Source organism: Dromiciops gliroides, chromosome 1 (assembly GCF_019393635.1).
Source record: "Dromiciops gliroides isolate mDroGli1 chromosome 1, mDroGli1.pri, whole genome shotgun sequence".
NCBI lineage: Eukaryota > Metazoa > Chordata > Mammalia > Microbiotheria > Microbiotheriidae > Dromiciops > Dromiciops gliroides.
In genome coordinates, this window is record NC_057861.1 from 73,176,567 (window position 1) to 73,200,349 (window position 23,783).

General features: G+C 52.5%; 4 protein-coding genes across 6 annotated transcripts; all 4 read left to right on the forward strand.

Annotated features, from left to right (window-relative positions):
• The first annotated feature begins 240 nt into the window (after positions 1 to 240).
• On the forward strand, positions 241 to 7,060 carry ICAM3 (intercellular adhesion molecule 3). The gene is given in 10 exon segments (XM_043989191.1): positions 241 to 490; positions 976 to 1,049; positions 1,378 to 1,638; positions 3,478 to 3,730; positions 3,732 to 3,796; positions 3,891 to 4,147; positions 4,149 to 4,176; positions 4,287 to 4,538; positions 6,498 to 6,746; positions 6,830 to 7,060. Coding segments are annotated over 10 exon segments (1,680 nt in total). The 5' UTR covers positions 241 to 467; the 3' UTR covers positions 7,048 to 7,060.
• Positions 7,061 to 7,372: 312 nt separating this feature from the next.
• On the forward strand, positions 7,373 to 15,878 carry RAVER1 (ribonucleoprotein, PTB binding 1). Its single transcript, XM_043989244.1, is given in 20 exon segments — positions 7,373 to 7,508; positions 7,511 to 7,605; positions 9,208 to 9,274; positions 9,399 to 9,709; positions 9,711 to 9,869; positions 10,165 to 10,356; positions 10,511 to 10,643; positions 10,767 to 10,792; positions 10,794 to 10,868; positions 11,412 to 11,445; positions 11,448 to 11,498; positions 11,822 to 11,832; positions 11,834 to 12,041; positions 12,118 to 12,159; positions 12,162 to 12,188; positions 12,281 to 12,391; positions 12,995 to 13,083; positions 13,171 to 13,322; positions 13,719 to 13,803; positions 13,896 to 15,878. Coding segments are annotated over 20 exon segments (2,136 nt in total). The 5' UTR covers positions 7,373 to 7,387; the 3' UTR covers positions 14,043 to 15,878.
• A 269-nt stretch (positions 15,879 to 16,147) lies between these two features.
• FDX2 (ferredoxin 2) lies at positions 16,148 to 18,507 on the forward strand. 3 transcript variants are annotated; one of them, XM_043989211.1, is made up of 5 exons: positions 16,148 to 16,356; positions 16,609 to 16,669; positions 16,755 to 16,861; positions 17,525 to 17,714; positions 17,982 to 18,507. In XM_043989211.1, exons 1-5 carry the CDS (start codon positions 16,296 to 16,298, stop codon positions 18,136 to 18,138), a joined length of 576 nt encoding a protein of 191 aa, XP_043845146.1. In that variant the 5' UTR covers positions 16,148 to 16,295; the 3' UTR covers positions 18,139 to 18,507. The 3 variants fall into 3 exon arrangements, with proteins under 3 accessions (XP_043845146.1, XP_043845137.1, XP_043845155.1); XM_043989202.1 differs by having other exon boundaries at positions 16,152 to 16,449; XM_043989220.1 differs by having other exon boundaries at positions 16,272 to 16,449; positions 17,627 to 17,714.
• Positions 18,234 to 22,110, forward strand: ZGLP1 (zinc finger GATA like protein 1; the record flags this gene model as incomplete). Its single annotated transcript, XM_043989231.1, has 7 exons — positions 18,234 to 18,404; positions 19,572 to 19,696; positions 19,921 to 20,358; positions 20,605 to 20,684; positions 21,017 to 21,110; positions 21,550 to 21,674; positions 21,890 to 22,110. Coding segments are annotated over 7 exons (1,215 nt in total), but the record flags the coding sequence as incomplete, so codon positions are not given.
• Positions 22,111 to 23,783: the final 1,673 nt, after the last annotated feature.

Sequence of the window (23,783 nt, forward strand, 5' to 3'; positions counted from 1 at the left end):
TTGTAAGGATCAAATGAGATATTTGTAAAATGTGCTTAGCACAGTGCCTGGAATATAGTAGGTGCTTTTTTCCTTCCTTTCTTCTTTCCTCCCTTCCTCCTTCCCCCTTTTCTCCCTCCTTTCCTTCCTTCCTTCTGGTCATGTGAGCCTAAGAACTGCATGGTATAGTGGGAAAGAGTCATGTTTACGGAGGCAGAGGCCCTGGGACATGATCTGGACCATACCATTTCCTCCCTGTGTGATCCTAGGCAGATCACTGTGTAACCCTTCTGGGCCTCAGTTTTCTTCTCCATAAAATCAGAAGAGCAGAATTTAAGAGTTGGAAGAGACCTCAGCAGCCCGGATCTGGCCTGACTCATACCAGAAAAAGAATTCCCACTCAGCATCTGTGACAAGTAGTGATCCAACTTCTTCTGGAAGACTTCCAGTGAATTGGAGCCCCTTTTTTTTTTTGGAGGCAGCTGGTCATGCTTGGAGTTACCTCTACCAGGTAGGATATCGCTGCTGACATCAAGCCAGCCCTCTGGTCCTGAATGCCATGTTCTTTTTTTGCTTCCCCCCCTGTGAGAACATGTGAAGTGCAGAGAGGAAACAGAATAAGCCCAGTCATGAACACTGGGCTTGCAGGACAACCGGTGCCTCCTCCCCCAATTCCAGCTCCACGATTCAAGCTTCTAATTTAGCAGAAAGGAAGATGGCCTAACCCTGACTGTTGGCCAAGGGCTGGTGGCTTCCTGTTGGGGGTGGGAGCTGGTGATTTCACCCAGGTTGGAGATGCCTTTTTTGGCACTGGAAAATTGGCTTGTGGGCCTTATGCTCACTGAGCAGCCTCCATGCTGGAAGTCACCGGCTTAGGAGCTACTACTTCCTCTGGGGTAAAAGTCTCCACCTCAGCCTTAGCCCCCACCCCCAGCTCCGGAAGCCAGGAGGCAACCCCACTTTACTCTGCAATCATTCTTCTGCTACTCACCCCAGGTACTGCATGGCAGGCCTCAAAGTTTGGCCCAAGTCTTCCCTGAACCTGCTGGTGTTTGCTGTCATGCTCTCAGGTGAGACCCTGGCAAAAGAGAAGGCTCCCTGTAAGTCCTCAGACTCTTAGCTTTGAGACAAGGCAGGGAGGGGACAGAGAGAGCCAGGCTTTTGCACCGGGGCCCAGAGATGAAGATACCCTGGAGGGCAGTACCCACTGACTTAGCCCTGCTTGGCCCCAGGAAGAGGTTGATTCCTCAGAGGAGAAGAGGGAACTCCAGGACTTTTTGTGTCTATAGGGGAATGTTAAGTGGAAGGGGTAGAAAGGGGCCCAGATACTAGGTAAGTCAAGGAGAAGGTCCTTAAAAAAAAGAGCCTGAGGCAACCACCAAAGCTCTGTGTTTGCAGGGGCCCCAGGGATCACTTGGATAGAACCCCCAGATGGAGTGATCCTTCCTGGGGGAGAGTTTCGAGTGAACTGCAGTACAGATTGTGACCAGCCATGGCTCACTGGCCTGGAGACTCAATTTGACAAGACACAAGTATCGGAAGGAGCCAGATGGAAAGTGTTCCAAGTAAGAAATGTAACCCAGGATGCCCTGCTATTCTGCTTTGCCAACTGCCCTGGGAAAGATCAGATGCTCCAGCGTATCAACATCACTGTGATTCGTGAGTGACTGAGTCAGTGGGGGGTGGAGGGTGCCATTAGTGACTATGGCCCAGAGCCATATGTAGTGCTTTTAGCACAGAGCACATAGGGATTTGCCCCGGGTTTATCAACATGGGGAACAAAAGTCCTGAGCACAGCAAATGTGTTTCCTAAAGTCTCCCCATGCCTTACCTGGAAGTCCTCCAATAACTGTTATTGCCATGCACGGCAAACCAGTCCTAGGAGCCCTATAGCACACCTAACCTGGAGGTCCCCATGAAGGGTTCCTACCAAGACTCTCTGGGGGAACTGGTCACCCTATCTCTTAGCATGTCAACACTTATGATTAGACCAGCAAGTCAAAAAGCAGTTGTTGTTGAGTGCCTACAAGGTGCCAGGTACTATGTTAAATGCTTTACAAATATGATTGATCTCATTTAATCTTCACAAAAATCCTGGGAAGCAGGTACTATGATAACCCCCCATTTCAGCTGAGGAAACTGAGGTACACAGAGGTTAAGAGACTTGACCAGCTAGTATTTGAATCCAGATTTGAACTCGGGTCTTCCTGACTCCAGGCCCAGTGAAGTCAGGCCTAGCTGCCTCAGACTAACTAAAGCCTGCAATGTCCCCTTCCCAGGCAAGAGTCCTCTGGCCTGGGGGTCAGGTGAGGGCACATGCCGCAAGAGACTGTGGGTCCAGACAGGGTCATGGGGCCAGGAAGATCATGTGCCGTCAGTGAACCATGACATAGAGGATCTGGCTAGATTGTGTGCCATGAATGACTACAGGGCAGGTGCCTCATGATTGACCAAATGAGGTTGAGAAGTAAGGAGCAAAGGAAGCAGATATATGACAATCAGTACAGCCTCAGTTTCCTCATCTATAAAATGAGGGGGGGGGTGAACAAAATGGTCTACCTCTAAGGTGTTGTAGCTCTAAATCTATGGTTATATAGTCTCATGACCAAGTTATTGGCTCCTTCTGGTCAAGTCCCCTTCCCCCATCCAGTCAATGAACTGAGAAATTATGAGAAATACATGCCTCTATAACCTTCTCCACGTGGCCCTTGTTATGCAAATCTGTGAACTGCAGGACAAATTGGAAAGATCATTCAGGGTTTAACAAAGAATAGCATAAATTTAAATCTCTCACGGAGTTCAAAAGCTTGGTTCAAAAAAGTTTGATCGACATAACCTGAAAAGGCCTTTATTGATTCAGATAAAGTGTTTTAAAAGGAATGTTTAGATGTTTAAATACTGGACTAAGCCAATCAAACAGTCAACATTTATCAAGTGCCTAGTATGTGCCAGGCACTGTGCCAAGATCTGGGGATACTAAATGAGGCAAAAGACTGTCCTTGCCCTCTAAGGAGCTTACAATCAAGGTGGGAGACAACATGCAAACAAATCTATACAAAGCAAGCTACATACAGGATAAACAGGGGGAAGGCACTAGAATTCAGAGGGGCTGGGGAAGGCTTCCAGTAAGGGATGGAATTTTAGTTGGGACTTAAAGGAATCCAGGGAGGTCAGTAGTCAAAGTGCAGGAGGGAGATCCTTCTAGGTATGGGGGACAACCAGAGAAAATACTCAGAGCCAAGATACGAAGCATCTTGTTCGAGGAACAGCCAGGAGGCCAGTGTCACTGGATCAAAGAAGTGCTTGACTGGGGAGTAAGGTGTAAAAAGACTAGAAAGGTAGGAGGACACTGGGTCATTCAGGGGCTTTGAATGACAACCAGAGCACTTGGATTTGCATCAGATCCTCTTCAATGTGCCCTGCCACTAGGAGATGATGGGAACCTAGAACAATCCCCTCTTCCCACAGACCACTTGGGACTTTTTTCCTTCTTCACAGGGTCACCAGAGAATGTGCAGCTTGAGCCCCTGCCTCGATGGATTCTCCTGGGCCAGAATCTCACCCTTCGATGCCGAGTCTGGGGTGGGAAGCCCAGGCACAACCTGACAGTATCACTGTTTCGAGGAGCTCAGGAGTTGAGCAGCCAGGCAGTATCTGACCAAGGCCCCGAAAAGGCCGCCGAGGTCACATTCACAGTCACAGCCAGCAGAGAGGACCACGGGGCCAATTTCTCCTGCAGAGCCAAGCTGGACCTTCAAGCTAGAGGGGCTGGGTGTCTATGAAAACAGCTCTGCCCCCAGGGAGCTCCACACCTTTGGTGAGGGACAAAAGCAGCAGCTGGGTCGTGGTACCCTCCAGTCTATTCCCACCTGTCTCAACTGCCTCTCTCCTGTTCCCTCTTGTCCTCTCAGCCCTGGGTACCCCTCAACTCACAGCCCCCAAGCTTCTGGAGGTCGGGAAGGAAGAGACTGTAATCTGCGAGATTGACAAGCTCTTCCCAGTGGAGAATGCCCAAATTCATCTGTCCCTGGGAGGGAGAAGTCTGAGTTCTACAGTTACCCGGAGCCAAGACATGCTCAGGGCCACAGCCACAGCAGCCATTGCAGAGGGAGAGAGAGAGGGCCAGTGGGAGCTGACTTGCAATGTAACCCTGGGGGATCAGAACCGGGGAAGTCCAGGGCAATCTGACTGTCTACAGTAAGTAGTGCCACCTATGGGGCTGAGAAGCAGGGAAGGGATGGGGCAAAGGCCAGGTCAGGACTCCCCTCAGCCAAGGATACCACGATGGTCCCTGTTCCTTTCCCCAGGTTTCCCTCTGCCTAACCTAGTCATCAGCAAGCCCAGTGTACCTGAGGGGACCCTGGTGAATGTGACCTGTGAAGCAAGGGCAGGGGCCAAGGTGTGGATGAATGGGACCCTCTGGTCGCCTGGTAAGAAGGCCCATCTCTTGGTGAATGCCACAGAGGAACACGATGGGTCCTGGTTTACCTGCCAAGCAGTCTTGGAACTGTTGGGAGAGAAGCTTTGGAGGAACAAAAGCCTGCAGCTTCTCATCCAGTGTGAGTACTGCCCCTCGATCACCAACCTCTTGTGCTGCCCAGGCAATTCAAGAAATTTATTAAGTACTACGAAATTCAGAGCCCTATCGTGGGCCCCTAGGGATATAAAAGATGAAAGACACTGTGCCTGCTGCCCTCAAAGGTGCTTAGGTAGATGAGATGATATATACATTTGTCTCTTTCACACACACAAATGCATATGCTATTAAGTAGATCATGACCACAGTAAAGAATGGATCCAGACAAATTACTCTGAGAACACAGAGAATGTTTTTTTTTAAATAATTACTATTGAGATCAGTTTTGATGGTGAGCATATTATTATTTTATTAATAATATATACCAGTAAAGCACTGACCAGGTGTCTCCCTAACTGCTCATGGTCCTCAGACAAAGTAGTAGAGAAGCAGGGAGCAAGAATGGCAGTTAGCTGCAGCTGGAGAAAAGCCTCAAAAGACCAGAGACAGCACTTGGTCTTAGGGAGACCTAAGAGAACTAACTCAGAAGACCTAGGAGACCTCTAATACCCAAAAGACTAATGCATCTTCCAAGGGTTTTTATCCCCTTTTGATAGAGTTAGCATTCAATTCCATTGGTTGACATGATTTGAAGGTTACATTAAAATGAATTTGACATGGCAGCTAGGTGGTGCAGTGAATAAAGCACCAGCCCTGGATTCAGGAGGACCTGAGTTCAAATCCAGCCTCAGACACTTGACACATACTAGCTGTGTGACCCTGGGCAAGTCACTTAACCCTCACTGCCAAGAAAGAAAGAGAAAGAAAAGGAAAGAAAGAGAAAGAAACACCTAACCTGGAGGTCCCCATTAAGGGTTTGTCCCCAGGTCAAGGAGAACTGGACTTTCTGGAAGGGAGTGGGGGGAAGAGAAAAGACTGAGAAACTGATCTCAGAGTCCCCCCAAGAAATCCATTATTAATATTATTTTCTCACATTTCATGGAAGTGGCCTGAACTGAGCCAAGGATTTCAACAAGCTAAGTGGAAGGATGGGCATTGAAGGTATGGGAGAAGCAGTGTAGGGAACAGCTTCACTGGAAACAAATGATGCAAAGGGGAAGATTGGGAAGATTATACAATACTGGAAAGGTAGGCTGAAGTCAGTCTGTAGAGGTTTATAATACCTAAACTTCATAAGATTCATAGGTGGTGGGGCAGCTAGGTGGCGCAGTGGATAAAGCACCCGCCTGGATTCAGGAGTACCTGAGTTCAAATCCAACCTCAGACACTTTGACACTTGCTAGCTGTGTGGACCCTGGGCAAGTCACTTAACCCCCATTGCCCCGCAAAAAAAAAAAAAAATAGATTCATAGGTGGTGCTGTGGGTAGTCCTGGGCTTGAAGTCGGGAAGACCTCGTTCAAATCCAGCCTCAGGCACTTACTGTGTGACTCTTAGCAGGCCATTTAACCTGTTTCCTCATCTGAAAAATGGGGATAATAATAATACTTACCTCCCTGAGTTGTGAGGATCAAATGAGACAATTGCAAAGTGCTTATTATAGTGCCTGGCACATCGTAAGCTCAATATTAATATGTAATTTTAAAAAAATCTCGAGTTGCTTCACAATAACACTTTGAGGTTAAATAGTATAAGTATCGATTAAACCAATTTTACAGAGGCCCAGAGAAGTTAAGTAATTTGCCTCTAAGGTCACACAGATAATAAAGTGTCAGCGGTTGCAAAATATCTCAGAAGTTTGTATTTTATCCTCACGGGTAATAGTCATTGAAGGATTTTAAAGCAAGTAACATAGTCAGACCTAGACAAGATTATTAATAATAAAAATGACAAAGTGGCAGCAAAAATGTGCTTTATGATTTATAAAGCACTTTACACATCTCCAATTTAATTAGACAAACACCTTTGATTCCTTCCCCTGGCTCCTCGGGGGAACTTGGTAAGTCTCTCCAGCCCCCAGCACTGACCCCCTGGTTTTTACAGATGGCCCGCGGCTGGAAGAGGCCAACTGTCCTGGGAACTGGATCTGGCCAGAGGGAACCATGCAGATCCCGCAGTGCAAGGCCAGTGGGAATCCGGTCCCGTCAGTGGTCTGTGTCCGGGAGAAAGATCAGATGAGCCTGTCTCTCGGGGTCCCCCTAAAGGTCGCCAGGGCTCACGGGGGTCCCTACCGCTGCTCCGCCACGAGCCACCGGGGCAAGGTGGCCAAATATGTGACCGTGACCGTAGAGGGTGAGTGACCCCAGCGGGCGGAAGCGAGGGCCTGGCCAGGCCGACCAGAACCCTGACCCTTCCTCTTTCTGCCCACCCTGCAGAATCCCGGAGGGACCCGATCCCCATCGTCATGGGGGCGCTGCTGGCCCTGGGCTTCGCGGCCTTGGTTGGGGCGATCGCAGTCCTCTGGTTCCGGCAGAGTCGGCGGAAGGGAAGTTACCAGCCCCCGACGCTGCCCCTACAGGATCTGAGAGCCGAACGAAAGATGGAAGAGGAGCTCGAGATGGCCAAGACCGGAAGCCTCGGCCTAGATCAATAAAAACTACTACAGAGACAGACTCCAACCTCTTGCTTAGTTCGCCGAGGGTTCGTCAGCAGTGCCACGTGGGGCGGGGCCACGGGGAGGCGTACTCACCATTTCCGCCGGCCACTTCAATCACGCCTCCTCACCTACAATAGGCTGCCAAAGTCCAATTAGTGAACAGAGCTCACCCATGAGTGGGCGGGGTGCTGGAGGGAGGAGTTTCGCAGCCAATGGGCTGCAAAAGGAGAAAAGGGAGGTGGGACTTGCCTTAGCCAATGGACGGGCGCGGCGCCGTTGCCGCTCTAGGCCGCTACGCCCCGGCTCGCTGGTCCCAGAAGGCGCCGGGTTTCCCAAGATGGCGGCAGACGTGTCCGTTACTCACCGGCCCCCGCTGAGCCCGGAGCCCGAGGCTGAGGCCGAAGCGGGCGGTGTCGGGGAGCGTAGGTCGCTGGAGGAGAAGCTGCCGCCACTAGACCCCAAGAGGTGCGGAGCCGCCTGGAGCGGACTGAGCGCCAGTTCCGTAACCGCCGAAAGATCCTCATCCGGGGCCTCCCGGGGGACGTGACCAACCAGGTGCGACGCGGGGGGGGGGGGGGGGAGTTAGTGAGGAGGGAGAGAGGCAGGAAAGACCAACACACCCAGTGTGTGTGAATGGTGGGGGAGGGGACGGAAGAAAGACATTAGCGCGGGAGACTGGGTGGCCCGCGGGCAAGAGCGCTGGCGACTGGAGAGATTGTGGGTCATTCTCCGCCCGGGGGTTGGGGGGAGTGGGAGAGACCAACGTGGGAGTTCGGGGCGGGGTACGCCAAGGGAGCGTGCTGCGCTGGGGGGGGGGCGGGGGGCGGGAAGAGAGGAGGGGAGAGAAGGAAAAGATCAAGGGGGCGTGGCAGTCCTGGAGCAACCAACCAGTTTGGGCGAGACCGAATGATTGGCGTTGTGGGGAGGGACCGTGGACGCACTTTAAAGACGGGCTGGTTGTGTGTCTGGCTCGGGGCTGGGGTGATTGGGCGCGTTCGGGGGTATGCGGCGTTTCTACTCGGTGACATTGTTGCAGGAAACTAGGGCGCCCGAGTTTCGTGGCCAGCCTGGTCTGGCCCAGAGGCATCAGGTTCCTGGGCTGCGTACGGGCTTAAGGCCCTTTCCTATGCCTTCCAGGTGGAAAGGAGGAAGGAAAGGAGGGAGGTCGACAGCCTGGGCTCCTGGGGTGGACCAGGAGTTTGTGCGATGAAAAAACAACGGAGGCGGGGGCGGCTAGGTGGCGCAGTGGATAAAGCACCGGCCCTGGATTCAGGAGTTCCTGAGTTCAAATCCGGCCTCAGACACTTGACACTTACTAGCTGTGTGACCGTGGGCAAGTCACTTAACTCCCACTGCCCCGCAAAAAAAAAAAAAAAAAAACAACGGAGGCGAACTAAGAGGGGTTCCTGGGTTTCTCTCTATTAATCTTATAGCCTTAGCAAAAGGAACTTGAAATAGATACTTGTGTGAGTCTTTATATCAAGACCCTGGGCCATCCTCCAATGCGATCCCCTAGTTCAGTGCTTTCCTCCACGCCTACTAGGAAAGTGCAATGCAAATTTGTTTTGAGCTTCTAGCATCCTTTGAACCCAGTGGAGATGGAAGGATGTAAGGTAGTTATTCCCCAGCAAGGAAACAAGTGCCCCTTTATAAAGAAATCTCCAAGCTGAGATTGGAGTTTGAAATCTGTTAGACATGAAATTGAATTCGATGACCTCATCAGGGCCTTCTTTTCACCTTCTACTGTAGTCTAGACCTCCATTCTTAGGGCCAGGATATGGTAGGTTTTAAACCATGGAGAAAAGAGCCCAATAGGAAGGGAACAGACCTGGAGGCTGCTTGGTTTCAGGGCAAATCCTGCTTGCTTCTGGCCTGGTGTTAGCATTTCTGGAGTGGGAGCTGCCAGTCCTAGTTGCTGCTCACCACTGTGCTTCCTCTGTGGGGAACATGATGTCTCCCCAGAGGATGGTTGTGTCTGGCACAGGCAGCCCAATCATTTTCGCCCCCACAGCTTTCCTGTGAAGAACACTGGTGCTGTTAGAATCGAGGAGCTGCTATGAATCCTGGAGTTTGTTTCTTCTCTTCACCCCCACCCCAATATCCATCCCTACTTTTAGCCTCTAGGTGACCTTCTTCATCTCCTCTTTATTTCTATAGGAAGTTCATGACCTGCTCAGTGACTATGAACTCAAATACTGTTTTGTGGACAAGTACAAGGGGACCGGTGAGTGGTATTCTGTCTGGGAGTGTAGAGTGGGGAAGATGCCCCAGGGCAAGAGGATGAGGAGGTTCTGGGGTCAGTCATAGCAGTTTGGGTGATTCTTCCCTCTGTGATCCGTTCACCTTAGCCTTTGTGACTCTGCTGAATGGGGAACAAGCAGAGTCAGCGATCCGCACATTTCACCAGAGCCACCTGAGAGATAAAGAGCTGTCAGTGCAGCTGCAGCCCACAGATGCCCTTCTCTGTATCGCCAACTTGCCCCCAAGCTACACACAGCAGCAGTTTGAGGAGCTGGTAAGGCCTTTTGGCAACCTGGAGCGTTGCTTCCTGGTGTACAGTGAGCGCAGTGGTCACTCGAAGGGCTATGGCTTTGTGGAGTACATGAAGAAGGATTCGGCAGCTCGAGCCAAGTCAGACCTGCTGGGCAAGCCGCTAGGCCCCCCGGACACTGTATGTGCATTGGACAGATGCCAGCCAGCTGACTCCAGCACTATTGCATTCACGCTGCCTCTGTGTTGACCATCTTCCTCAAGGCTACAATGATGTGGATGAACTGCGACAGGCTCTCTCTTCTGTACATCCTCCCACCTTTTGCCAGGTGAGCAGTCCTAGCTCTGACTCCTTGTTGGGATGTCAAATTTATTAAAAGGGTCACAGGAGGAACCTCAGGGTCCACTTCATTTCATAGAGGAGGAAATTGGCCCAAAGACAGTGAATGACTTGCCCGAGGTTCCACAGGTAGAGCCAGAGCCATAATTGGAGTTTGGGTTCTTTGGTTTCAGATTCATTGTTTTTTCTGTTATATCATGATGACCCGCCTTGCCTATTCTCCGAACTGGGGGGTGGGTAGTGATAGGCCTCCCCATTCATTTCCTCTGGCCTTTGCCCCACAGCTCGCATATGGGCAGGATGGACAGCTGAAGGGCTTCGCAGTACTGGAGTATGAGACATCCCAGATGGCTGAAGAAGCCCAGCAGGCAGCAGATGGCATGGCCCTGGCTGGGGGCCCTATCCGAGTGTCTTTCTGTGCCCCGGGCCCCCCTGGCCGTAGCATGCTAGCTGCCCTCATTGCTGCCCAGGCCACGGTAAGTGGGGCCTCCCTGGACACAGGGCACTAAGCTCACTAAGAAACCCATGTTTCAGAGGCTTGGGTTCCCTCACTTCATGTTAGGACTGGGGGTTATCTTCCAGGTGGGAGTGCTGGACTATGAATGGGTTCTTTGATTTTTGTCTCTTAAGGCTCTGAACAGGGGGAAGGGGCTGCTGCCTGAGCCAAACATTCTTCAGATCCTCAGTAGCTTAGGACCCCCTGCCTCTCTACAACTTCTCCTGAATCCCTTGCTGCATGGGCCTGGGAGTGGAAACAAGCAGGGTAAGTGTTCCCCTTAGCCCCCTGGGTTGTGGGGATAGTGCATTGGAGGTGTTCCTGGGTGATAAGGGAATATAGTGGGAAAAGAGAGGTAGTGAATGGGACTGATTTTTTCTGGCCTTACAGGCCTCCTGGGAGCACCTCCAACCATGCCCCCTGTTGAACAACCCAGCCTTGTCCACGGCATTGCTCCAGCTTGCCCTCCAAACTCAGAGCCAAGTCCAACAGGTACGGCCTCTCCTCCCTACTTGGTACTCTGTACCAGCTCTCCAGCATCAGGATTTGACTTTATCTGGGCCAGGAATGATTGCCAGGCAGCTCCATTCCTTTCTGTAGAAGTGTGTAACACATACCTTTACCTACTTACTTGTCTGTGTCTGACTGACTGACTGTAGGAGACCTAGCTTGACCCTGGGGGGCTTGCGAGTGGCTCTTTGTGATCATCAGAAAGCCTGTTTTCCATTGCCACTGTCTAGGAACTTTTCCTGCCCAGGGACTGCCCTGAGCAGCTCTGCCTGAGGACTTTGACCTTTCCATTGGCCCCTCCTTTTTGGACTTTCTGGAATGGGACTTTCACTTTCCGCTTTTGCCCGCTTCCTCCTTCAGCCATAGCCCTTTTTATTTGCTGATGATTACCAGACCTCTCCTCCTCCCACTACTGGGGGGACTGATGAGTTTTTTCCTTTGGGTTGCTTTGACTGGCCACTCTGAGCTGTGTTCTTGGTGCTCAAAGCCATCTGATCTCTAACCCTGTGATCACACTGTTTCTAGAAACCAGGAATCCTTGGAGACTCTCCCCTGGGTTCATCCAGTCTGGATCCCAGCCTGGCAATACTCTTCTTGGAGAGTTACCTGCAGGTAAATAGAGCTTCTGCTACCTGCTCTGTTTATTCCACAAAGTCACTCCTTCAGGAAGCATATAGTAAGCACCTACTGAATGCCAACACTGCCCCTCTGCTTTTACATTCCTCTGAAGGCAGACCACATAGATGCATAATGAGAAACACAAATCCAGAGTATGGTGGGCTGCACAAACAACTTGGGACATTCTGGGAAGGGACAGATATGGACTTCACAAGAGAGTAGGTCCAGGGTCCAGGGCACCTCGTTACGTGTATGCTTTGCAGTGGATGGAAGAAAGTTGGAGCTGCCTGAATTCATGACAGATTCTCTCTTTGAAGGAGGAGTCCTGGCCCTCAGACATGCCCCCAGTTCGAGGGAAGCCACCATTCTCCTTGCCACCACTGCTTGGCGCAGCAGGGGGAGATCGTGAAGCTCTGACTCTGGGGGCTTCAGCCGCTCAGCTCACTCCACCTCCTGCCTCCCTTCGGGGCTCTGTCCTCAGTGGATTACAGAAACTGAGTGAGAATGGACCACCACCAGCTTCTGGGGTAAAGGCTCAAACCTTTTTTCTGGGTAAGGGGCAGGCTATGCCTTGGCCAAAGGTGACTTATGTTTTCCTACCCAGGTCTCGCTGTTGGAGAGCCACCCAAGGACTTCAGGATCCCCCTGAACCCTTACCTAACCTGCATAGTCTCTTGCCAGCAGGTACCTGTGCAGTAAGGTGGACAGGGTGGGGGTGGAGTGGGTAGAGGAGCCCCTAAGGAGAGCCAATCTGATATTCTTCCCTTTGGCCCAAGGGAGCAGCAGCAAAGCCTTTAACTTGAAATCCAGTATGCTGGGCAGTGCTTCTAGCAGCCGCCTGTCCTCTGAATCTGGCCTATCCTCGGAGGGCTATGGCTTTGACTACCCACAGGTAAGACTCAGAGGCTGAGGCCCTGCTGCCCTTTTTTTCTGTCTTGTTTTCTTCTCTAGTTTTTCTCTCAGCACACACATGAAGCTCACACATTTTCTCTAATGCTAATCAAACAGGACAAAGAGCCTACTGACTTAGGAACAGGCTTAGAAGTGAGCAAAAGGGGGACAGCTAGGTGGCACAGTAGATAGAGCACCGGCCCTGGAGTCAGGAGTACGTGAGTTCAAATCTGGTCACAGACACTTAACACTTATTAGCTGTGTGACCCTGGGCAAGTCACTTAACCCCAATTGCCTCACCAAAAAAAAAAAGAAGTGAGCAAAAGGGAGACGCTGGGTCAAGGAGACCACGTGAGCTATATGGTTTGGAGGGTGGGGTTAGTGAGGCAATTGGGGTTAAGTGACTTGCCCAGGGTCACACAGATAGTAAGTGTTAAGTGTCTGAGACTGGATTTGAACTCGGGTCCTCCTGAATCCAGGGCCGGTGCTCTGTCCACTGCACCACCTAGCTGCCCTGGGGCTATATAGTTATTGAGGTGGTTGTTACAAAGCTCTTTAGTCCCTCTCTCTGAACCTTTCTTCCAACTGTATGGTCTTTTCCCCAGGACTTAGGCCCCGGCGTATGTTTTCCCATCACCGAGAATCTGTGGGGCCCATGCTAGGACCACTTGGGCATAGCAGACATAAGGTAACAGCTCTCTTTTCTTCTCCACCTCATCCCATTCCATCTCTCTCCCCAGTCTCATTCTGATCTCTGTTTCTTGACTCCTTGCAGATGTCTCCCCCACCCAGTGGGTTTGGAGAGCGGGGAGTGGAAGTGGAGGACTCCCCCACTTTTACCTCGGGCTCCCCTACTTCCTACTTCACCAGTGGTCTACAGGCTGGCCTCAAGCAGAGTCACCTCAACAAGGTAAGATCTCCTAGTAAGTCATGCAGAAGGTGGGAAGGAGAATGCTAAGAACCCATTGCCAGGCCTGACATCAATCCTGCCTTGGAGGGAAGTGGAGCTTGGGGGGAGTGGTAATTTTTTTTTTTTTGATGGGGCAATTGGGGTTAAGTGACTTGCTCAGGGTCACACAGCTAGTAAGTGTTAAGTGTCTGAGGCCGAATTTGAACTTAGGTCCTCCTGAATCCCGGGCTGGTGCTCTATCCACTGCACCACCTACCTGCCCTAGTGGTAACTTTTTAATTGTGGGGAAGCTAAGGTCTGAGCTTTATGACAGAATCTAGACCCCCCTTTCTAGTGAAAGGGCTCTGTGGGCAGAGGGGAGATCAGCAAGCCTGGGACTCGGGAATTGAGACTGATGCTCCCTCACCTCTCAGGTTGTTGGGCTCGTCCCCCATGGCTTCTGGAGAGGGTCTCTTGGGTCTGGGTCCTGGCCCTGACAGCCATGGCAGCCTGATGAAGGTAAATGGCTTGGGGCAGGTGGTGAGTGGACAGGCTGGGGGAGGAGGACCCGCCTTTTTCACCTGCTCCTGCTTTGTGTTTTGCCTTCACAGACGCCCGTGGGTGGCCAGAAACGGGGCTTCCTCCCACTTGCTTCCCTCCCCAGAGCCTAGCCCGAAGGAGGCTATGTGGGCCAGCATTCCCAAGGCCTGGGGGGCCATTATGCAGATTCCTACCTAAAACGCAAGAGGATATTCTAATGACCCCCTGACCAGAACCTCCACCCTACCCTAGGCTGGCTGACTGCTTTTAAAACCCACTCTTGGATTTCCAGTTTTTTAAAAAAAACAACAAAAGTGTATGTAAAGAACTTGCCTTTTTGAACAGGGCCAGCCCCCTTAGACCCAGGCCCCTTTCTCCTCAGTAGAAATGGCTGTGCCGGGGATGGGGGTTGTTCCCTCCAATACCAGCACCTTTTGACATCCTCCCTGGGGCCCTGCAGCTCTTGAGGCTCAGTGTTTCCGTCATAGTGGTGGAGGAGGAGAAGGAAAAGAGGGGTGTCCTCCAAGTAACAAGTAGGGACCAGACTGGGCAGGGGTCAGGATGTCTTTTCCCTGTACCCTGGGACCCGTGTCACTCTCCTAGGGCAGTATCCTTGCCCTTTGGACTTCTGGGGGGCCACCAGAGATCCTGTCCCAAAAACATTGTAGCCTTAAGAGGCCCCTGGGGTTTGTGACCTCATTCTTGCTTTCTCCTCAGTACCTTTTTCTCTGTGACCCCTTTCTTCATTGTCTTTTTCTCTGTCTGTGTGTGTCTTGTCTTGCTCCTTTCTTTCTCCTTGGTGTCTCTTGAGAGGCGTCTTGGGCTCCCTGGGTGGCTCCATCAGGCTGGGCCTATGCTGGATCCTGGGGTTTGAGTGCCTTGGACATCGCGCAGCTTCCTCATGAGGGAAATGCTGCATCTGTAGGTTGCCTTTACATTTTTTTTAACAATTGTTTTTATTTTCTGGTGTGTGTGTTGTTTTTTAATAATAAGCCAGGAAGAACCCAGCTCCCTGATTCCTGTATATCCCAGGGAGCCTGGGAAGCTCCCTTTACATATTTTCTTTATGGCTTTAAATTTCTTAGCCATGTGTTAGAGGTGATTTGGGGCCTTTCTCTCCCCCCCCATCCCCCCACCCCCTTTTTTGGGAATGCTGCAGGTGTGGCTGCCTCCCACCCCCTGCTGCTGCTTCTGGTCTTCATATAGAAATGGCCCTTCCTGTGCCCCCAGATGCCTTAAGGCCCTGAGCCTCAGTCCCTGCCCAGTCCAGAGAACTCAGCATCTGTGGTTCGTTCTGAAGCTGCTGGGGCTACAGTTCTCTCCTTAAAACTCAGGACCAAACAAGCTGAGAGAGGAAGGGGGGGGACAGATTGGGAGGTGAGCCTTTAAGCCAGCCCCTCCTCTCGATGAGCTCAGCTGGAGAGTGGCTTTCTGCTGGATTGCAAACCCAGCAGTTGCAGAGGTCTCCTTTTTGAAGTAAAGCTTTATCTTTCATTTCACTCATACTTTGCCCCCAGTTGGTTTTTATGGTGAAATTCTTTCTGCCCAACTATGTCAACTGGAGACCTTCCAGCTGCCCCCAGACTTAAGGCCAAAGTCTCCATGTAGAATGAGGGAGAGGAAAGGGCCCTCCTGGGCCTCTTCTTTTAGGGTAGGCTGCCCCTCTCCCTATTCAAGTGAGCCAAGCCCCTCTAGTGCCTCCACGTGCCCCTAGGCACACTCCCTCATCTGCCTAATCCTCCCTCTCCCCTAAAACCTCCTGCCATGCTTTTCCTCATTGCACTCCCATCTTCCCAGTATTTCCTCTCAATCTGTACTTTGTCTGTGTTATCGGAGCTAGACCTGGCTGGACTACCTGTTCCAGGGCTCCAGGCTCAGACCTGCTGTCTTTGGACCAGCCCTCGATTTTAGGGGCAAGGTTTTCAGTGCCTCCACTGTCTGTCCTGCAGGAACCCTGGGTGGGGGGGTAGTAGCTCTGTCTTCGTAAATATGACTGTCCCTTGAAATCCACATTTGCTGAATTAAAGTTTTTAAGTAAAATGATTTTAACGAAACTAGTATTGGACTGATTATTTCACCGGCACTTTACCCCGACTTTGCCCATACTTAGGAGTTAAGCATGGAAGCTTGCCTCTTGGAATTCTTCCCCTCCCCCCTTGCATGATGCCTGTCTTCCCAGGCTCTACGAAGGAGCCCAGGGCCTCAAGCGCTTATCTCCATTCTCACATCACTTTGTTGAATTTCATGCAGTTTTACGCGGTAAGCGCGTTTATAAATGTAATGCAATCAGTATGACCATCTTCGAACAAGAGGGCGGGAAAAGAAAACCCAGCTCCAAAATGCTCGCCCCGACTTTTGCAAGCAACCTGAGTCCAACTGCGCGCCTATTCTGAGAATTACGGGTTCCCCACGAGGATCGGTAGTTGACTGCGCGTGCGTTTGAGGCCTCGCTAGGTCACGTGGCATCTGTCATGGCCGCCTCCATGGCTGGGAGGAGCGTGAACGCCGGGGCGTTGATACGGGCGGCTGGAGGTAGTCTGTGGCGGGGCCCGGGCTCCCGCAGACCCGAGCTGGGGAGAGTTGTCGCCCAGTCGCTGGTCAGGCCCAGGGACTTCCGGAGCACAGGTGCTTGGGGGAGGGGATGGGGCTCCTCCCCTCGCGGTAACGTGCCGGCCGCCGAGGGGTGGGGGAAGGGTGCTGAGCGGGCTTAACCCCTTCGCCCCCAGGGACCCCCCTCCCCCTGTGGGCTGGGCCCCTGCTCTCAAGGCGCGCGCTGTTTTCCAGGCCCATGCCCGGCGGAGGAAGAAAAGCAGCAACCCGACCCGGAACCTCTCCCCGAGGACTTGTGAGTAAGACCCGCCCCGGGGGAGGAAGGGGAGAAGCGGGAGCCGTGGCCCACCCCCTTCCGTGACACCCCTCCCCTCCCCCAGGGTGAACGTGGTTTTCGTGGACCGCTCGGGAAAGCGTATCCCCGCGAGCGGCCGAGTGGGCGAGGATGTGTTGCGCCTGGCCCAGCGGCACGGCGTCGATTTGGAGGGTAAGCGGACGCTCGAGGACCACCCGGGAGCCATCCCTCCGGAGCGGGCACGAAGGGAAACTGAGGCCCGCGGAGGGGTAGCGACGAATGTCAGAGCTGGAAGAAACCTTAGCAGTCGGTCAGTCCGACGCCCCCGCTTTATTGAATTTTGGGTGGGTGGGTGGGTTTTTAGTTTGGATTTCCTTTTGTTGCTTAAAAAAAAAGTTCTATTGCTAGCTCGTTTTTACATGACAGTCATTTATGGAAACACCCCCTTCCCTTCCTCTCTCCCACTTGAGTCTTCTCTTGTAACAATCAAAACAAAAACAGCTGATACAGTGACCTTCTCTGGGAATGTATACCACCTTTCTGCCCCAGTGGCCATCCATCTCTGCCGGGAGCAGGAAAGGCGGTGCAGAGATTTGGAAGGCACTTGTTTGAAGTCACCCAAGGGTGTCAGTTACAGTGGTCGAACAATGCCTGAGATCTTTTCTGCCAGTCAGACCAGTACTTACTATAGTAGATTTAGGAGCGCAGCTAGAGACCCTCCATCCAAGCTTTTCCTGTCTCTGCTTGGGGGCATTTTCCCCTACCCCTCTAGTAGGAGATAACCTAGTCTTGCTCCCTCTAACTTCCCTATAGCTATGCTTTCGAGTTCACCTTTTTCTGTTGTACTTTTACTAGGCCACCCAATCCACTGCCCACCGTCTTCCTGGCTTGTTTTTACCCAGCCTGTTCTGAGGAGGAGGACTTTAGGCCCCCCACATATGCCCTTTTCTTCCACAGGAGCCTGTGAGGCCTCCCTGGCCTGTTCTACCTGCCATGTCTATGTGAGTGAGGAGCATTTGGCTGTTTTGCCACCACCTGATGAAAGGTAAGGTAAGGGTTGGGGAGGGGAGAAGGGCAGAGGCTGCCTTGGGGCTGAGTTTTTCTGGGATCCCTAGTTCAAGGAGCTAGAGACAGAAGCAGATGATGCAGCACAGTAACCCGTGGCCAGTGTCATTGGGGAAGAAAGAGGCACTTGGTTGGCTCAGGTCTTGTCCAGAGCCCAAAGCTGCCTGAGATATGGAAGGTTAGGGGTAGAGTTTAATCTGCTTCCTAGACCTTCTGGTTCCTTATAGACCACCATTTCTTTGGGCAGGGAGGACGACATGCTGGACATGGCTCCACAGCTGCAAGAGAACTCAAGGCTGGGCTGCCAGATCATCTTGACCAAGGAGCTTGAGGGTGCTCAGTTCACTCTGCCGAAAATTACTCGAAACTTCTATGTGGATGGCCATGTCCCCAAACCCCATTGACAGGGAGGAACAGCCAAGGGGTCTGGAGGCACCTGCAGCTGCTGGACACGTGGGCCTCTTCCTCAAGGCTTGATAGCTGCCCCAATTGAGCGTGGGGTTTCTTTAATGGACATAGAGCCCATCTCTTCTCAGGACCTAGCCCCGATGACCAAAAGCTGGCCAGATTGTGGATACCTTGTGCCGGACTAGAGGGGACTCAGGAGAGAGGCCATGGAGAAGTCTCCCTTTTCTTGGGAGGAATCTACACTTGTACTTTAGAGGAAAAGGTCCCTCTCTTGCTTCAACCCTAGCAGGGGAGGGGGTGGGGCTCTTGGGCCCCCAAACTGGGGGTGTCTGTTAGAGCCACAATAAAACACTTTGTTCACCAGAGTCTGTGAAACCTCTTTGGGACAGGGAGGGGCCTTAGGAGGTTTTTTGCCGTGATTCTACCACCACCACCCTAAACAAGCAAGCTAAGTCTAAGTTTATAAGAACAAGAGGACTTATACAGAAGCACCTTAGAGATAATGGTCCAGCAGGAAGAAGGAGAAAGGGAAAGGACTTAGCCAGAGTCAGATTCATGCGTGCAAGCAGAATAGAGACAAAATTGAAACCAACGTCTTCTGGCTCTGGGTCAGCCTTGAGAAACTAGGCTCTGAAGCCCAGGGTGTCACCCAGTTGACTTGGTTCCTCCAGTTGGGGGAATGTGGGTTTTTCTAGCAGATGAATAGAGGGATATAATAGTTAATATTTACATAACTTAAGGTTTACAAAGTGATTTACATAGAGTATCTCATTTAATCCTCACATCAACCCTGTGAGATAGATATTAGCCCCATGAAAACAAGCTAATCCAGCACTCTGATGAGCTGCCTCAGCCTCTATGTGACTGATAAATATATGCACCTGATTGAGGAAAATGGAGTCGATAAGGAAACCGCCTCAGAGAAATGGAATTACTTGCCCCAGGTCAAAGATCGAATGAGGTGCATAAACTGAACGGAACCTCAGAAAACATCTAGTCCAGTCCTCTCCCCTCATTTTATAATTGAGGAAACTGGTTCATAGAAGTTGTGACTTGCCCAATGGTCACACAAGTAGTTAAGTGGGGATGGCGTCAGGAGAAATAGAGCATATAGCGACTAGCCTAAGCCAGAATTATTGAGGCACAGATATATATAGATATATAACATATAAAAATATATATAAAAAGGGATAGCCGTGTATCTATCTGCAGGCAGCACAACCCCTAAGCCTGGGGTCCCGGACACTCAGGATGGGGTGGGGCCTTTGCAGTGACCACGCCCTCCTCAGCTGCCGCCTGTTCTCCCCTGGACGGGGGCGGGGGCGAGAGCGGGGGCGGGGGCAGGGGCCAGAATAGCCTGAGGTTTGGGGTGGGGTCTCCAGCTCTCGCCATGGAGGGGGAGCCCACCCCGGACTTTTCTGTCCTTCAGGAGCTGCTGGCCCCGCCCTACTTGGAGCCGGAGCTAGATCTTGAGGGGGTCCACCCTCTGCCTCACCCCTCTTCCTGCGCCAGCTCCTTAATCCAGCGCCAGGAGAAGGGCCCAGGAGATAGCAGGTGTATAAGGGCTCAGACCTTCCCCCCCCACCTCCCCAATCACCCCTCAGGGACAGGGAGGACTGGGCCCAGCCGTAGTAGCCCTCCCATCAGGGATCCTTGGGGTCACTCCGGGGACATTCCCTGGGTTCACGCAAGGTCATCCAGGGGCCGCTCCCTGGGGGCCCGGGTCAGTCTGTGGGCGCTGGGGGAGGGCAGCTAATCCCATTGCCTGCTCCCCCTAGGCCTCCTTGGCTAGCTCTACCAGCTGCAGCGACCGGCCTGCGCTTCCTCCAGGAGACAGCAGAGCGGCTCCCCAAGGCTCCTGTCCCAGAAGCCTCCCGAGCTGAGCCCTGGCTGGAGCCACCACTGCCCCCCAGGGCCTTGGCCCCCCTGACGGCCCCTGGGGGTCCTCGAGCCTGGGATGCTGTGGACTCACTGGCCCTGATCAGCCTTCAGTGTCACAGACTGAGCCCCCCGAGGGCCAGGAAGCAGGTGGGGCTGGGAGTGGGACTGGGTAGGGGTCCTGGCCTCCAGGCCCTGGCAGGCAGGACCCTCCGAAAACAGCCCCACCCCCAACGGGGAGCCGAGGGGCTGGAGCCAGGATTCCAGGGTGCTGTGCTGAGGATGCACCTGAAGCCTGATCAGGAGGGGCACCAGCTGCTAATCACTGCCCAGTTCAGGTATTGAGCTGGGACATCCAAGACCCTTTTCTCACATAACTTGGCCCAGAGGCTGAGCGTTCCCCTGCCTGAGAGACCTGGGGACAGCACAATGGGGATAGGCTGACTTGGGGCAAAAGGTAGGATGGTGGTAAACCGAGGGAAGGAGTAATTCAGGGGTTTCCTTCTTGTGAATAAGCCCAGGGGCTTCTGGGAACACAAAAATGATGCTCGGGACCTAACCGGCTTCCAGTTTCCCCCCTATAGTTCAGCCTGTGGTTCCCGGAGCTGGGGGGCCTCAACTAGTCTCATGGGTGCATCCACATCAAACCATCAAGATCCCCCAGGTATGTGGGGGAACTGGTCCATTTCTTGCTCACCCCTGGGTGGGAGGCTTCTTAACAGTTGTAAGCTAAAATCTTGCTGTGCTGTCTGGTTCTTGCCTGTCTGCCACCCCACTGTCTTTCCCCTCCCCAGTCTGTCTCTTCCCCATCACCAAGGCTGCCTCTTTTTCTCTTTCAGTGTCAACCACCTGGGTTAAAGCTTCTGAGCCCTGTAGGGAGGGCTAGACCATAAGCCCCAGATGCCCATTTCTGCCCCGGGGAATACTAAGCAGGCCCGAGGGTCTGATCTGGTGGCTGTTTCCTCTCTCACCTCTATCACACCTCTGACCTTCTAGGGAGTAGAAGTTGTGCCTCCTGCCGAACCCAGAGAACACCACTGTGGCGGGACGCAGAGGATGGGACCCCGCTGTGTAATGCTTGTGGCATCAGGTAGGTACATGCCGGGCAAGCAGCAAGGGATGTGAGGGGACCCTGGGCCCGGCCCTGGACTGAGTTGGCTCAGGGGTCAGGAAGGAAGTTTTATCCCACTTGGAATAGGAATGCAGGGATTCCAGCCTCCTCCTTCCTTTCGAGAATCCTGTAGAGTCAGAAGGGAACTAGGTGACAGTTTCTCAGCTTCAGACATCAGCATGGGGTGGTGCAGCGGGTAGAGTACTGGGCCTGCAGTCAGGATGACCAGAGTTCAAATCCAGCCTCAGACGTTTACTAGCTTTGGGATCCTGAGCAAATAAATTACTGTCTGCTTTGTAAAGTGGGGATAATAATAGCACCTTATTCCTAGGGCTGTTGTGAAGATGAGGTATTTGCTTTGAAAACTTTAACAGGGCTGTGTAAATGCTTCTTACTACTATTACCTGCCCTCACACAGATATAAAAAGTATGGAATCCGCTGCCCTGCCTGTTGGACTGTACCCAGGAAGAGCATCTGCCCGCTTGGGCATTGTACTCGTTGTGGGGCCTGGCTCTGTACCTCACAGGGCCCCGGCAGGAGAGGTGAGGAACTGCTCCTTCCCCAGGCCCTCCTGAATTTACTCATCCTGTCCCTCTCCCTACATGCCTATCCTTAGCCCCATAGACCCCCACCCATACTCTAAGAAACTTTAGCTGAAGAGGAATGTGGGTGAGTGTTCATGGGTCTGGAGGGGAGGGGGAGGACACTATATCTGTCCTATCCATTACTCCTCTTTCCCTCTCCTTTGCCCCCCAAGGGACTGAAGGCCATGATTCCAGCATCCGGCCCCGGGTGCCCCGACTCCATGGGGAGAAGGAAAAGAGCTTCCCCAGAGAAGTTGCATTGAGGGCAGGAGAGGGACTGGGGATCCCCAGTGGCCAGGGGCATAGCCCTGAGCAAATGTGGATTCCTGCCCCAGTGGCAAGGCCTGAGCAGTGACCTCGGTCAATTGCTCACACCCCCTGTTCATCCAAAGAAAAGATCAGAAATAAAATAGATCCATTCATGCAGAGGACGGCAATCGTGTCTGATTGGGTGGGAGGAGGCTTGGGGCTACTACCTTTGGCTCTTACTGTCTTCTGACCCTTCCTCTCAGATGCTCCCTGAAACAATTTCCTCAGTGCTTTTTTTGGTGGGTGGGAGGTGGGAGGAGGGAGGATGCCTCCCCTAGACACACAGTCACACACATAACAGCTGTTTTCCATCTCTTCAGGGAAATTCTTGTTATAGCGTCTGACAATAGCCTAGGACCTTCTGTCTGGGGATTTGTTGGGGTCGAAGCAGCAAGGGAAGCTGGAGGGAGGGGTAGAGAAAATGAGGAGAGAGGAAAAGCTTCAGCTGGTGGCATGGACATGTGTGGTTCTTGCCTCCTCCGTGCAGACATGAAGCTGGGTGTCCTGCTGAGGTCTCATGCCCTGATTTGGGGGCTGGGGTGGGGTTTGGACTGAGGCTCTAGCCGATGGGAAGAAGCTGGTTCAGAGGCTGGGTTTTACTCAGCCCCAGGCACTCACACCCTGAGCCAGGCATGGCCTATCCACACTCTTCTTCCCGCACCAGGAATCAATCATATTCAGAGATTGAGGATTACAGAAGTGAAAGTTATTGGACACAAACTTAAGTCCCTCGGGGTTAGGAAGGTCAGTGATGTTAAGGCAGGGGTTCTTCATCTGAGATTCCAGAGGCCCCCACCTAGACACAGGAGGGACAAGATAGCTGCTAACCCCACTCTTCCTCAGTTTACGCATATACGACACAGAGAAAGTGACCCCAAGGGACCTTTGCTCGGAGTCCTAGGGCAGGGGGAGGGAAACGACAGGGTAAGGGGAGAAAAGTTTGCCCACCTCCATCCTTCAGGCATTCCTCCGTTTTGTTCTTTCTTCTCTGCCCTAGTCTCAGGGCTTTAATGAGGTTCTCAGGCAGAGTAAACCGAGGTGAACCTCGGGATCCTGGCCACTTAGCCCAGCTGATGAATCTGCTCTTTGTTGTGATTTAACTTTGCCCTCCACTGCCCAAAGATGCTTCTCTAAACCTGGGCTAGGAGAGATTTCAATTTCCCTCTGTTCAGGTGGTGGGAGTGGGAGGTCCCTCTGGAGATTTGAGGACATCTGAGAAGTATTTTCTGGCCTCCCCAGGACCTCCTCTTGGCCCGACAAGCTATCAGGGTTGGAGTGGGGGCAGAAGGCATCCCGCAATGCCCAGAATTGCCTGCTAGAGTCACTCCCTCCCCTTCTCACTCACACCCAGTCCAAAGGAAACAGAGGGAGCAGCAGCCTTGGGTCTGGCCGGAAGAGATAGCATGGAGGAGACAGGCTGGCCCCACGAAGGCTGGGGTTGGCGCTGGTGCTCACAATCTGTGTCCCCTCAGATCCTGAGACCAGGGCTGGGAAGGACTGCCAGGCTGGGAGCAAACCACTGGGCAGATGAATTGGCCACTGGCCAGAATAGGGTAAATTCCCTCTAATCTGGAATGGAAGAAGACCCTCCGGAGCTCTCCCGGTCTAAGGGTCAAAGTTCCTTAAATAAAGACCCACACCAAGGAGGGGGCAGGGGAAAGGATGTGATGAGAAGACACTGAGACATGAAGAAGCTGGGAAACAGAGAAAGGGAGACTCACAGAGATGCAGAAATCTAGAACAATGTCAGAACTGGAA

Bases quoted from the DNA above. Each gene is read 5' to 3' on its own strand.
- FDX2 (XM_043989202.1), top strand. From the start codon at position 16,296: ATGGCCGCCTCCATGGCTGGGAGGAGCGTGAACGCCGGGGCGTTGATA. The intron at 16,670-16,754 runs GTGAGTAAGACC...CCCCTCCCCCAG, and splicing joins GAACCTCTCCCCGAGGACTT to GGTGAACGTGGTTTTCGTGG. The intron at 16,862-17,524 runs GTAAGCGGACGC...TACTTTTACTAG, and splicing joins GCACGGCGTCGATTTGGAGG to GCCACCCAATCCACTGCCCA.